The following is a 12,090-nucleotide window of genomic DNA, read 5'->3' as shown; positions in this document are numbered from 1 at the left end:
ACTTGTGTTAGACTCTGTGTTCAGTGCTCCAGTAACAAAGATGGAAAAGGAATTATATCTGTTCTCCAGAGCTTACTTTCTGCTGGTGATTAAAAACAAGGGTGCTTTTCAAGAAAAGAAAGAAATACTTAGTCATGGACCACTTGAATTGGGCCCTGAAAGGCAAGTGGCATAAAAATGTTTCACATATTCCCATGTTACTCTAAAGCAGTGATGGGCAAACTACTTCCCACAAGCCAGATGCGGCCCTCTGAAATGTTCTATCCTGCCAGGTGACATTATTCCTGATCTGATGCATACAATGAGTAGGATACAATACAATGAAACTTCGAAAGAATTGCCTTAGAAACAGACTGACAGATGAGCATTTCCATTCCTTTGGCCCCCTCTTTAAAAAGTTTGCCCATCACTGATCTAAAGGAATGGTGAGAGTGAACTTTCTCTTCTGTCATTCACCCAGAATAGTCTACTTCTCCTCTAATAGAATGCATACTAGCGTCTCATAATGACAGTTTATGTTGCACAGTGCAGCTTCTGGCTGGGTCTGGAGAATCGAGGAGGTTATTGAAATTATTCAAGGTTCAAATCCTACGTTTTCCTCAATTCCCTGAAGTTTTAAGATGAAAGTGACTTTTCTTCCTCCTTGTTTATTCAAATGATTTTCTTAATTTTCCATTTGATTCTGCATATATATAAACATACCAAATAAGATGTCATCTAGGTGGAGCACCTTAGGGTACTTTGATGATGCAGAGTCCTTTTACCTGTGTCACTCGAGCCAGCACATCCACAGTCATTCCAAAAGTTGGAAGCAGGCATGAGAAACCATGTGAACTGATAGCTGGATACTAACAGAATGCATCCAGACCAATGTAGACAAGCCTGAGAGGACCCAGTAAACCGGGAGCCCTCTCCAGTGGTAAGGGTAGGCAATGGGGGGTCAAGTGACTTGCCCAGGGTCACACAGCTGAGAAGTGTCTGAGGTCAGATTGAACCTAGGACCTCCCGTCTCTAGGCCTGGTTCTCAATACACTGAGCGCTTTTCCTTCAAAAAAGTCAAAGGAGAATTCCCATGTGATTTATCGCCCTTCTTACCTTATCTCCCTCTAGCATACCTTCCTGGTCAGTAGAGAGGTTGTTTCTCTAACAAGCAAGCCATTTGTTTGGAGCTCTGAACAGTGTTCCAGTTTAGCTGCAAGGGCACGTTACTTCAATTAAGATTCTTTTTTTTTAGAATGGGGCTTTGACTTCTCTTCCACATACTTTGGAATGTGATTAGTTATATCCCCAGTTAGACCCAGCACCACCAGTGTGATTTGTGTAAGCACTGCTGTTTCCTACAGTACTTAAATGAATAGCCCATCTCCTTGTTTGGTAATGTTGTTTTGGGGATGTTTTTGTGTTCAGGAGGCACACCCTATCCTGGAATGATGGTGGATTCTACTTTCTATAATAAAATCAAAAGTGGATACCGGATGGCCAAACCCGACCATGCCACCAGTGAAGTGTAAGCTTTTTTTGAATCTGTCATTGGGCACCTCTTCTTGCCTGTGGCGCTACAGCTGGGGTGGGGACTGGCTCTGCTCCTTCTCATGCTGGATTCTGTTCCCTCTTTAGATATGAGATCATGGTGAAGTGCTGGAACAGCGAACCCGAGAAGAGACCCTCCTTTTATCACCTGAGTGAGATTGTGGAAAATCTGCTCCCTGGACAGTATAAGAAGGTTTGTTTCTTAGCCATCTGGGAAGGCTGTGAGTGGGTCTCCTTGGAGGCTGGAGGAGGGAAATTCAAACAAGCACAACTATAGATTTTTTAAAGATTCATAAAGCCCCTTAGGTATGTTTTTTCACTCGGTTTTCCCAACAACTCAACTACCGTAGGAAAGATGCTAAGTATAGAGTCACAGAACCTAGGTTTGAATCATTTATATGTAACCTTGAGAAAATCCCTTAACCAATCTGGGCTTTAGGTTCCTCATCTGAAAATGAGGAGATTTCAATAGTTTACTTCTAGAGGAAAAAAGCCTTTTAAGTGACAGACTCCTGGTCCTCTGAATTATGTACCATAGGAGTTATTTATCATTCCCATTTGATTGATATAGAAACTGAGGCTCAGTGATTTGCCCACAGTCATACAACTGAACTCAGCTCTTCCTGACTCCAGGGCCAATTCCCTAGTCCCTATACTGTGTTGCCTCACATTTTTTAAACACCCGCTACATATGAAGTTTGGAAAAGGCGCAGAACAAAGATGGCAGAAATTCCCGATGGTGACTCCTCTTTGAGCAACACTCGAATAAAGGAATTTTTTCAAAATGGTGACGATGGAAGACAGCCTCTGGATTCAAAGGCTGCTCCTCAGGTATCAGGTGGAAATGCTTAGTGCAAGTCATCTGTTCAAGGCGGTGCACCCCATTTCCTGCAGGGCGCCTCTTTCATCTTTGTGCCTTCTGTTAGCAACACCTGTAAATGCTTTATTTCCCAGATGTTAGAGTGCTTGAAATGACAGTGTGGCTAGCCATCTCAGGGCAACCACACTTCATTAAACTGCCGAGCGGAATCCGCTTAAATCCGTGGAAAACTGGTTTTTACCAGATGACTTGGACAGATGCTATCCGTGGCTTGCTTTTACCACAGTTGATTATCTGCTTTGTGCAGATTAATGAATGCAATTTCAAGGAAGAGTATGGAATGCCACCACATACATGAAAGAAACAACTCTCTTCACGAGAGCTGAGGAATGGAGAAATATTTCAGTCACCTCCCAGATATTGAGTTTGATTACTCAACTTCTGGATTCTTCATACTTTTTCTCTTTTAACCCAGTTTCCTAGACATTAGTGCACTGGAAATTTCAGATGTTATTTATTCATTTATTTATTTACTAAGCCCTTACTTATTGTCTTTGTAACAATTCTGAGACAGAAGGGCAAGGTCTAGGCAAATAGGGTTAAGTGACTTTCCCAGGAAGTGTCTGAGACCAGATTTGAGCCTAGGTCCTTCCATCTCCAGACCTGTCTCTCTATCCACTGAACCGTCTAGTTGCCCTTGCTTCTGGTCTGCAGTCTCTTGGATCATTGGCCTCTGAGTCTACCTTATGAATTATCAGGAAGGAAAGTGACAAATGAATTTGAAGACATTGTCTTTAGTCATTATTTTTTTAAACCCTTACCTTCTATTTGAGAATCAATACTGTGTATTGGCTCCAAGGCAGAAGAGTGGTAAGGGCTAGGCAATGAGGGGTAAGTGACTTGCCCAAGGTCACAAAGGTAGGAAGTGTCTGAGACCAGATTTGAACCCAGGACCTCTTCTCTCTAAGCCAGGCTCTTAAGCCACCTAGCTTGAGAATCATTCTTGATTCCTTTATTTCTGTTTGGCCTGGAGTTAGGAAAATATGAATCCAAATCTGGCCTCAGACATTCTTCCTCACTAGGTGCCTGGGCAAGTCACTTAACCTCTTTCTGCCTGTTCGCTCAACTATAAAATGGGAATGACCTACCTTATGATGTTGTTCTGAGGACCAAATGAGATAATATTTGTAAAGTGCTTAGCACAGTTCCTGAACGATCATTTTCTTCCCCCTTGCCTTCCCTTTCTGCCGTCAGGTCAGTAGCACCTGAGTAATGATATAAAATTGATATTTGCAGAGTTACGAGAAAATCCACCTGGACTTCCTGAAGAGTGACCACCCTGCCGTTGCTCGCATGAGAGTGGATTGTGATAACACTTACATTGGTGTCACCTACAAAAATGAAGACCAGATGAAGGACTGGGAGGGCAGCTATGATGAACAGAGGCTCAGTGCTGACAGTGGCTATATCATCCCTCTGCCTGACATTGACCCTATCCCCGAAGATGACCTAGGCAAGAGAAACAGACACAGGTAGGCATCATCTGTGGACCATATTGTTCTATGATCATGGATTTTGAACTGAGAAGGATGTAATAAGGTATAGGGAAGCCATTCTTCCCAACCCATTTACTTTACAGATGAATAAACTGAGATCCAAAGGAAGTGACTTGTCTAGAGTCACTATTCAGCTGCCTGCTTAGAGATTTTTTTAAATCCATACCTTCTAGCTTAGAATTAATACCATGTATTGGTTCTAAGGCAGAAGAATGATAAAGGGCTAGGCAGTGGGGGTTAAGTGTCTCAGGGTCACATGTAGGAAGTGTCTGAAACCAGATTTGAACCCAGGACATCCTGTCTCTGGGTCTGGAACTCAATTGACTGAGCCACCTAGCTGCCTTCATGCCTAGAGACTGATCATCCCTGTTTCTAGCTTCAGTATTATTATTTATTTCAAGGGAGGGAAGTATTGGTAAGTGAAGGATGCACAGCACATTTGCAATAAAACACTGAAGAGCCTCACTGGCAGGAGCAGAGTCTCCTGACACAAACTCTTTGGTTCGGAGCCTTTCTCTTCTCTGGCTGCCTTCCTTTGGGTTGTAGCAGTGAGCATTTCTACCAGAGGTAAGCGGGGTAGTTATAGAAGTTATTGAAATGGGTTGATCACTATGGCAACTTTTTAAGCGGCTGTAAAGAGAAGTTTAGGAAGAGAAGAATTAAATAGGATGCCAAAATGGCTCTGGAGATTGCCTGTTATTTGCATTTATTTATGTAATCCCTAATCTGAATCACTACATTACAACAGATAATGAGCATTTTACTACTACTTTTTAAATTTCTTTATTTTTGATAAAAGGAAACCCAACTGCAAAGCTAGGTAGTACAGATGATAGAGTGCAGGCTGTGGAGTCACCTTCCTGTGTTCAAATCCAGCTTTAGACACTTCCTAAGTGTGTGACCCCAGAGAAGTCTCTTAACCTTATTTGCCTCAGTTTCCTCACTTGGAAAGTGAGCTGGAGAACGAAATGGCAAACCACTCCAGTATCTTGGTCAAGAAAACCCTAAATGGGGTCAGGAAGAATCAGGTAGGAATGAAAAATAACAGAATAACAAGGAACCACCAATCCAACTGAGCAAACAGTGTCATAATAAATTCAGGAAGGGCAAATACCCTTTGTAACCATAATCCAGCAGGTTTAGCGATGAACCTCAGTTTCCCATATTCTCTGTCTTCCCCAGTTCCCAGACATCTGAGGAAAGTGCCATTGAGACAGGTTCCAGCAGCTCCACCTTCATCAAGAGAGAGGATGAAACCATCGAGGACATCGACATGATGGATGACATTGGGATAGACCCCTCAGACCTGGTCGAAGACAGCTTCCTGTAATGGTCAAGGATTTTGTGGCACTATTCCATTTCTGAAAAGAGAGATGCTCACCATTCGGTCTAAAGACTTGAACATCCTTCAGAAAACCACTTTATTGCAATGCAAATGATACAAGGAGGCTCAGTTTGTAAAGAAAACTTCCCCTTGAGGGCTCAGATATCATGCTGAATATGAATGAGTGAGATACTCTGGAATGGACTACTTCAGTGTTGCTCCTAGCAATACTTCTATAGCATCTCAGCAATAATTGCAGAGTTTTTTCTTTTTTCCAGGTAGATGGACAAAAGGAAAAGGGACCAGCTTTTTGTTTCAAGGGCATTGATGACTCTGATGAACAGAATTTTCATTGCATCACAGCACCATCATTGTAATTATGTAAATAAGTAGCTGAGGATGTGTTTAGATTTGTATTGAATATATTCTCTGGACTTCTGAAGAGACCACTTAAAAACATTTATGTACTTCCCCTTTGAAATCCCATGTCAGCTGCTGTTGGGCTACCATGCGAAGTACATGCAAAACCACTTTTGAACCGTAAAGGATACTGGTACTATAGCAAGTTACCGGACTCTTTTTTTAGTGTTGAATAATAAAGAAGAAAGATAATCATTAACAAACCTTCTTTTGATAGAACTGGGCTGTTTAGAAGAAGCCCGACAACTCTTTTACATATTGCTAACTACATTAATAACACGACTACTGTCATCATTTATACTAAATGTGTAACTTCGAACACATCTCCCTTCAGAGAAAGCACAATTTGGAAACATCAACACAAATCCAGCAACCAAGATCAGCCGTACTAAGTAGGTAATGACTTTACTGAGTTTGGGGCATTTATATTGAATAAACTTTGGCTATAGAAGATGATAATAGCATTAGCAGATTAAGGTTAGTTGAGCATAGAGGAAAAAAAAAAACCATGTAGCGTCACCCAGACCAGTCCCAAGTTCTGGGGTTTTTGTTCTTTGTAAAATAAGACATTGCCTAACCTGTTGTACTAAAAAAATAGCTAACTCCCTTTGAAATAACGAAACTTGTCAAGCAGTAAATGTTCCCTCCTGTGCGAATGGACAAGTCTATGCTTGGCCAGGCTTCTTGCGGAAGATACATTAGCAACAAGGAGGATTTGTGGCTGCTGTCATTCTGGTGTTCCCAGAATCAAAAATTATCCGAGGAAATCTTAAAGCCCTGAATTGTATTGGAAACAATCTAAAACCCCTCAGCCTTCTCTAGCTTTGCTGGTTGGGGTTCTATGGTACGCATCAGATTATAGGAAGTTGATTTAAGGTAGAATGTAAGCTCCTTTCGGGCAGAGACAGGTTTTTTCCGTGTGTGTGTGTGTGTGTGTGTGTGCACATGAGTGTGTGTATCTTTATATCCCCAGTGCCTAGCACAATGCTTCACATAGAGTAGGTGCTTAATAAATGTTCAATTGAACCAAATTGAAGAATGGGAGAAAAAGAGCAATCTGAAATTTGGAATTTGACTAGTAGCCACAATTGCAGGGCTGCCTTTCGAACTTCTTAGTTTCAGATTAACCAGACCATATCATATACCTGGCAAGTTAGGCCCCTTTTGTATAGTTCTTCTGTATTAGCTGGGATCAAGAAAGCTAGTTTTTAGGGTTTGCGGGTTTTTCAGAGCTCCCATGGTTTATTTACTTCTTCTTTGTATAGCAATTATTGTGATTAGGCTTTGAGTTAAAAAGAAGAGCAGCGGGTAAAATGAAGCCATTCATACAAGGTGGATAAAATTTTAGCTCAACATTTTGAGTAGGAGGGTGTATTTGTTGTATTCTATAAGTCCTTTTGGAATAAGTAGCTTCATTTTTTGGTAACAAAATGGTCAATCTGTCTAAACCATTTGAATCAGTTGTTTGTAAAAACATAGACTTGAGACTCTGCAATATCTTTTGATTTTTGACACCATATAAATGAAACACAGCCTTTAGCTACAGTAAATCACTCTTTACACTAGCAGGCGGTGATTTCAGAAGATGTATGAGCAACAACTAGGTGCCTGATTGGTACCCACTCTCAACATAATCCTTTTCTTTCTTGGATGCTCTTGTTTAAAGCCTAAGCCCACGGAGCTCTGCCTGTTACAAGGGACAAAATAACTGGAGTTTCGAGAACCAGTCCGACTTGAAATGCATTCGTGTTTCCAGAATCACAGTTCAAGACTTCTCAGTTTATCAACCAATCACCCGTTCTCTTGTAGCCTTCCATTGATGCTTTCTGTTTTTGCTCTGCACCTACCCATCGTGTCTCCTGGCACAACATATACTGAGCTCTTGGACCAGTGGCTTCCACAGTCCTCTTTGTCAAAAGCTCAGTCACTGGGCTATCATTTCTAGTCTGTGTCCTGGAACAATATTTTGTTGTGTGTGTTTTCATTGTATTGCAATTTGTTTGTTTGTTTGTTTGTTTGCTTATGGCTTCCTTGTGAGAAGCCACCAGAAGGAAAATCGTCAATCCTACCAGCTCTCCGTTTGTATGATGACAATCAAAAGCTAGCCTAAGAAATGCGACTTGTGAGTTTTTAATGGTCAATGATTTCCTTAAAATGTGGTCTGACAACTTGTACAAAATGGTCCTGTTTTGTGAAGAGGGACGTAAGATAAGGTGATGTTATACATCCATATGTATATATGTATTTCTATATAGACGGAGAATACTGCCAAAACATTTATGACAAGCTGTATCACTGCCTTTGTTTATATTTTTTTGACTGTGATATACCCCACAGGCACGTTAACTGTTGCACTTTTGAATGTCCAAAAAGTATATTTTAGAATAATAAAAAAAAAGTGTTTCCAAAATAATGGTGTGGTGTATTATGTGAGGAGGGCAAATTGATTGGGAGAGACTATTGGTATAAAATGCAATACGAATACCCCTTTTTTATTTTGTTTTAAAATGTATAAATTCAGATCTTTATATTTCAATAAATGTTATATAATTTAAAATTATGCTGAAGGTCTAGCTTCATTTTTCTAAAGTAAGAAATTACAAAGTAATGTTAAACTTGAGTGTTGGGCTTGGGGTCAGGAATTAATCAATAAACACTTATATTACGTGTCTACTATGTGCCAGAAACTGATTGGTTTGGTACAATGAATGAAATAGTTACTATTTGAAAGGTGTTACAGGAAGGGCTAGGTTCAAACCCAATCTCATGTTTATTAGCTATGAGATATCTGGCCAAATCCCTTCTCATCTGTCTTTAAGACTTGTGGACAGTTGATCCATACTTTGGATTTAGTCCATCTTAGTTTTATTGGTTAAAAAAAAAAGCTTAATTTTAACTAGGCCCCAAAGTTGTTTTCTCAATAGTTGGACAGATAACTCTCTTCATTCATTCACTTACTAAAATTTCTTTTGGGATTGAAAGTTAGATGGTATGGGTGATTAAAGACCTTAATGGTTTATCTCTCAGCCCCGAGTTTTAGATTTCTGATACTATGGAGTGTCTCTGAACCATCTCCTATGAACTGAATCATTTCCAAAAGAGAGAATTTATTTGGCCCGGAGATCAAAGGCAATTTAGCTATTCTAAGAAGAGTGCCTGATCTCATAATGAAAACTCCATTTCTTTAGAAATACCAAAACCTTAGAAACAGTTCTCTATAAGAGAGCAAAATTGATGGAGTAGAAGCAATCTTGGATTTGGAGCCAGGACTTGGAGACTTGGGTTGGAATCCCAGTTCTACCAGCTACCATCTCTATGGGCAACTCACTTCTGTAAAACAGGGGACCTCCTCATATAACCTGCCTTCAAGTTGTGAGGAAAGAGTTCTCCAAACCTTGAAGTGCCATATAAATGTGAGTTATGCTGAGTTTTTGATTACTTATGAGTAGATTTCTTGTTTTATACTTAGGGTATCTCCCCCGATGCTGGAGTCACAGCCAACCAAGGAAACAATTATGTGAATATCTACCAGTGGTTCCCAAACTTTTTTGGCCTACCGCCCCCTTTCCAGAAAAAAAATATTACTTAGCGCCCTCTGTCACATACTATCATTGCCCCTTTACAGTTATTCACCATCCCCAAATGCACCTGTGGCCATCACTGCCTCCCTGGATTGCTGCAGCACCCACCAGGGGGCAGTGGCACCCACCTTGGGAATCACTGATCTAGACATATGGATCTGGGTGTCCTACAATACTCCAAAATCAAATAACAAATGATTTGGATCATATGGGTTTTTTTAATTACACATGCTTCATCTGACTTCTTGCTCATGTGAAAAATGAGACATGACCATACTGCTCATCAAATCCATAAACTCCTCATTTGTTCTACAAATAGAACAAATGGCCTGTGGATCAAATCCTATCCCTTACAACCTAAGTAATTACAGTAGTAATAGCAGATGGATCAAACACAGCAGATGAGGTGGATAGGAATCCTGTAAAAAAGCTTCATTGGCCTATTGTAAACAGGAATAATATCCAGAACTGGAAGGCATTAGGAGGTCCTCTAGACCAACCTCCTCATAGGTGAAGAAACAGACCCAGAGAAATCAAGTAACTTTCCTGACATCACTGATGGAGTAAATAATGGGCTCAATGACCTCTACAGTTCTCTGACTACAAACCTTGCTTTCTTCCTACCTCCTACTTCTTCAACCCAGTTTTCCAGGAGTTCTCAGTGAGAATCTTGTAGCTCTGTTCAGATGCCTACTTGCCTCTCTAGGGTTGATGCCTTGGTAACTTGTTTTCTAGGATGCTAGTCCTAATATCTTAAGCTTTTATATTTCATTCAATTTCCTCAAAGAGTTTTTACTTCTGTTAACTCATTAAACATTAAATCCTTCCAACAGTCCTTCAAAGAGGTATTTTGCAGGTGAAGAAACTGAGGCATAGATGTATTAAATCACTGCCCCCAGGCGTATTAGTAGCAGAACTGAAATTAGAACTCAAATCCTCTGTCAGAACTATAATGATCAATTTTGGCTCCTTTGCTAAGCAGGGAAGGGAGGAGACTTGAGTCACTTTTGGTCCTCAGAAAACAAAGTTCCAGGGCACTGTCAGTGTGAGGGAGATCCCAGAACATAGTAGGAGCATTGCTGGGAAGTCCACCAGAGGGACAGTGGGACAGAACCGTACACACTCAGATGTACTTATGGAGGAGGAAGAATGTGTGGCCCATTCTCTAGACCAAATATTAACTTTTTTGTGTCCTAGATCTCTTTGGCAGTCTATTCTCAGGATTAAAGGAAATGACAAATTTCAGTTAAATTTTAGAGAAAGTAAAGATGTTGCTTTGTCCCATGAAATCTAAATATACGTCTTGGATGACAAGTTAAGAACTTCTGCCCTCAAGAATGTGGCCTTTGTCATTATAGTGTAGTCTGTGATCTATGGATTCCTCAAAGTCTACCTTCCAGAAAGTGAGAGGCAGAGGAGGGGTGTGACTAGAGATGACAATGATCTTGACCCCAGAAAGAAGGCAGACCATGCCTGCTGTGTGACTTGTTGATCATTGGGTTGGAAGAGCAACTTGTGGGTTGGCAATGGTGGATCTGAGCAAGGGTGAGGAAGGAGCAGCTTCCCCTCACACCATGTCTAATGTCCTACAGCAAAGCCCTGGCCACCACTGGTTATTGCTCTACTCTGATGCCTAGTCCAGTATTCTGTCCAATAGAATTAGCCAGAGGCAGCTAGGGGCTCAATGGTTTGAGAGCCAGGCTTGGGGATGGAAGGTCCTGGATTCAAATATGACCTCCGATACTTCCTAGCAAGTCACTTAACCCCCACTGTGTCACCCTTACCACTCTTATGCCTTGGAACCAATACATAGTATTGATTCTAAGATGGAAGGTAAGGTTTAAAAAAAAAGAATTAGCCTTTGTCAAATAATTTACATTTATATGGAGCTTTAAAGTTTAGAAAGTATTTTGCATGGGAGATATTTCTGAATATTATTCCTCTCCCCTTCATTTTGCAAATGAGAAAGCTGCAGGCTGAGAAGGATTAATTGACTTGTCCAGAGTCATGGAGCTAGTTGTCTGCCTGAATCATGATTAGAACCCAGGTCTCCTTGACTCTAAGTTCAGCTTTCTATCCATTAAAGGCTAACAGAACATGTGGATGCTCAGAAGGAGGTTGCTTTGCTTATCAATTTATTCCCTAAAGCAGGAAGTAGTTGAGGCAGTCTGCCTGAAAGGGACCTACTCAACATTTCTATAATGAGAACCTTTTCTTTTCAGAATAATAATAATAACAATAGTCACAATCACAGGCTTTATTCCTTTAATAGCTATATGCTCCATAAAGTACAGCTCAAGGAAATGGCTTAAAATATGTGAACTCATCACAAGCTAGACAATTTTCCCCAGGATAATCAGGGTAATAGAAATGCTTCATATCATTCTCCCAAGATAAAGTCGAGCCACATTGTTACCGCAAAATTAATATACTGTGTTCATAATGGATACATTTATTTTTTTCCCCACAAACCCAGTATATATGAAAATACATATGTGGTCTTAATTAGCAAACTATAACATTCTGTTCTACCCGTAAATAGCACCCATGCACTGATGAATAATGAATACATTATCAAAAATATATTCCTAAATTGATGTTTCCGTCACCACCAGTTTCGTTTACATATAAAGTTGATAGAGATATTAAGGACGTGTGGTCTCATGTGGCCCGGGGAGCCTATTTGCTCCATGTTTCTGGTTCGTGGGCTAATTGGACTTTTTAAAAGATTTGCCACATTATCCCAGCAGATGGTATTTTGCTATATCATTATTCATGGATATTAATGACTTCCCTCTGTAGCATGTGGATGCTGTCTATTTTGAATTTCATTACATTTCATGCCGACTGCTCCAAGTA

At 40.4% G+C, this 12,090-nt stretch overlaps 1 protein-coding gene across 1 annotated transcript in view; it reads left to right on the top strand.

The window, feature by feature from the left end:
* Positions 1 to 5,236, top strand: part of PDGFRA (platelet derived growth factor receptor alpha) — a 51,038-nt gene extending 45,802 nt beyond the window's left edge. Inside the window, exons 19-22 of the mRNA XM_044681729.1 lie at positions 1,408 to 1,507; positions 1,618 to 1,723; positions 3,647 to 3,882; positions 5,089 to 5,236. Of these exons, the coding sequence (XP_044537664.1) occupies positions 1,408 to 1,507; positions 1,618 to 1,723; positions 3,647 to 3,882; positions 5,089 to 5,236 (590 nt within the window). The remainder of the gene's footprint in view (positions 1 to 1,407; positions 1,508 to 1,617; positions 1,724 to 3,646; positions 3,883 to 5,088) is intronic.
* Positions 5,237 to 12,090: the final 6,854 nt, after the last annotated feature.

The sequence above is a fragment of the Gracilinanus agilis genome, chromosome 6 (assembly GCF_016433145.1).
Source record: "Gracilinanus agilis isolate LMUSP501 chromosome 6, AgileGrace, whole genome shotgun sequence".
Classification (NCBI taxonomy): domain Eukaryota; kingdom Metazoa; phylum Chordata; class Mammalia; order Didelphimorphia; family Didelphidae; genus Gracilinanus; species Gracilinanus agilis.
Note: the sequence above shows the minus strand (reverse complement) of the source record. Positions and strands in the feature narration are given on the sequence as shown.